Source organism: Rhizophagus irregularis, chromosome 11 (assembly GCF_026210795.1).
Source record: "Rhizophagus irregularis chromosome 11, complete sequence".
In the NCBI taxonomy this organism is placed as follows: domain Eukaryota; kingdom Fungi; phylum Glomeromycota; class Glomeromycetes; order Glomerales; family Glomeraceae; genus Rhizophagus; species Rhizophagus irregularis.
In genome coordinates, this window is record NC_089439.1 from 3,651,836 (window position 1) to 3,653,612 (window position 1,777).

Consider the following 1,777-nt stretch of genomic DNA (forward strand, 5'->3'; position numbering starts at 1 on the left):
ATGATCTTGATAGTTTCCTGAGGGAACAGTTTTTTGTCAAGAATAATTCACGTACCTTGATCACATAATTAATTCAGACTGAGTTCTCATCGCCAAATATTTCGCATTGGTCTCATGCTGAAATCCGATATTGATTGTACGCGTAGCCTATAAACCGTCAGGTTGTAATATTCCATAGTTTTTTAGTCTGATCCAAGCAATGCTTATAATGTTGTTTCTAGAATTTTTGTGGCTTGAAGTTTAAATAACGGATTTTATCCATACCATTGTCTACTTCGTATATGCGCAACATTTCACTCAAGTCTTTCTTAATCTTTAAGAAGAGAATGACCTCAATATTTTCCTTTAATCTCCTATAACTTGTTTGGTCATCTTGAGAAATTCCAGTCATTAATCTTTTCATTGCGAATAATTTTTTATTTGACTTTAATCACTAAAACATTTTTATAGATCTAGAGATTATCTAGGTACAATTGTTTTTGCTAATTAATTATTTATCCATTAAGACTATAGTATCAAATATCGTGAAATTTTGTTAATTTCGAAATAAAAATATAATAATGAATCATCCAATTATAAATTAAAAAAACTAGAGTAGCAAAATATTTTGACTTTTTCACAAATTCGGTCGTATTTTACTTTTTAACTTCGTCCGCTAACGTGAGCGTCTCACTCTTTATACATACAAAAAAAAAAAGAAAAAATGTCTTCATAGCGCAAATGGAAAAGCACATCCATAAATAAGGTTCCATCAGATTTCCAAAACCGGATTTTTGGCAGATAATCAGATCTGCTTTTGATAGAATGGTCTGGAACTTTAATTGTAAATAAAAGAAATCCAAGAATAAAACAAGCGATTATTTGAATTATTTGAATTATTTTTGAAGTGAAAAAAAAAAATTATGTACTTACTGTATATGCGCCAATCCTGGGATTATCTGTTCGAAATTATCTGGAGGATATTATCGTTCAAAGATTGGATCTGTGCTACAAGCCTACATACAACTAGTAATTTATGTATAGCTGCTTAGTGGAAATTAAAAATGTAATCCTAGAAAGAAAGTATAAAGATTGTAATGAAATGCGTGTTACCAAAAAAATTATTTGAGTTTATCCACGTGATCTTATTGTAAAAAAACCGCTGTAGTTAACCTTCTCTATATTGTTCTCATTGGAATCTGTTATTGAAGGTTTATTATATAAAAAATATGAAATGTCCGTTACAAAGGTAGAAGATTCTGAAATTAACGAAAAAAGTTAACAAATAGTCAAAGATATTTCCTACTCAGCGAATAAATTCAAATAAAATTTAGAAATTAAAACAGAAAATCATACTAAACTAATACTATATTACGTGAGCCATACTCATGATTTAATCTAGAACCATTTACAGCTTATTTGGAAATATACTGTAAATCCCATGTATTTTAATTATATAAATCATCTTTCCAAACCAATCTATTCTGATTCTTTTCTTAGACTCATCCCTGCTGACGGATTTGTTAGTTCATTTGCGTTCAATTTCGTATTTTCCGAAAACCAAAGGAAATTCTTTCACTACTCCTTTTCTTAATATTATAAAAAAACAAATAAATTGCATAATTCTTAGGTCAGATAGATGATAATACCTGATTTGTAGAAAATACGTCACGTCCGACACGGATTCGTCAACACTCACTGGAAATACAAGAGATAGTAAAAGTGAAGGGTAAACATAAGAAGGAAAAAGTTCTGCTGGAATTCGCTGAAACTAATCACATTTTGATGTTATGGAGAT

The 1,777-nt window shown here is 29.6% G+C and overlaps 1 protein-coding gene across 1 annotated transcript; it reads right to left on the reverse strand.

Moving 5' to 3' along the window:
* Positions 1–635: 635 nt before the first annotated feature.
* Positions 636–1,369, reverse strand: OCT59_003269 (uncharacterized protein; the record flags this gene model as incomplete). The annotated part of the gene is made up of 5 exons (XM_066145512.1): positions 636–815; positions 913–938; positions 1,000–1,005; positions 1,093–1,123; positions 1,355–1,369. 5 exons carry the CDS (start codon positions 1,367–1,369, stop codon positions 636–638), a joined length of 258 nt encoding a protein of 85 aa, XP_065996229.1.
* Between the last annotated feature and the right edge of the window lie 408 nt (positions 1,370–1,777).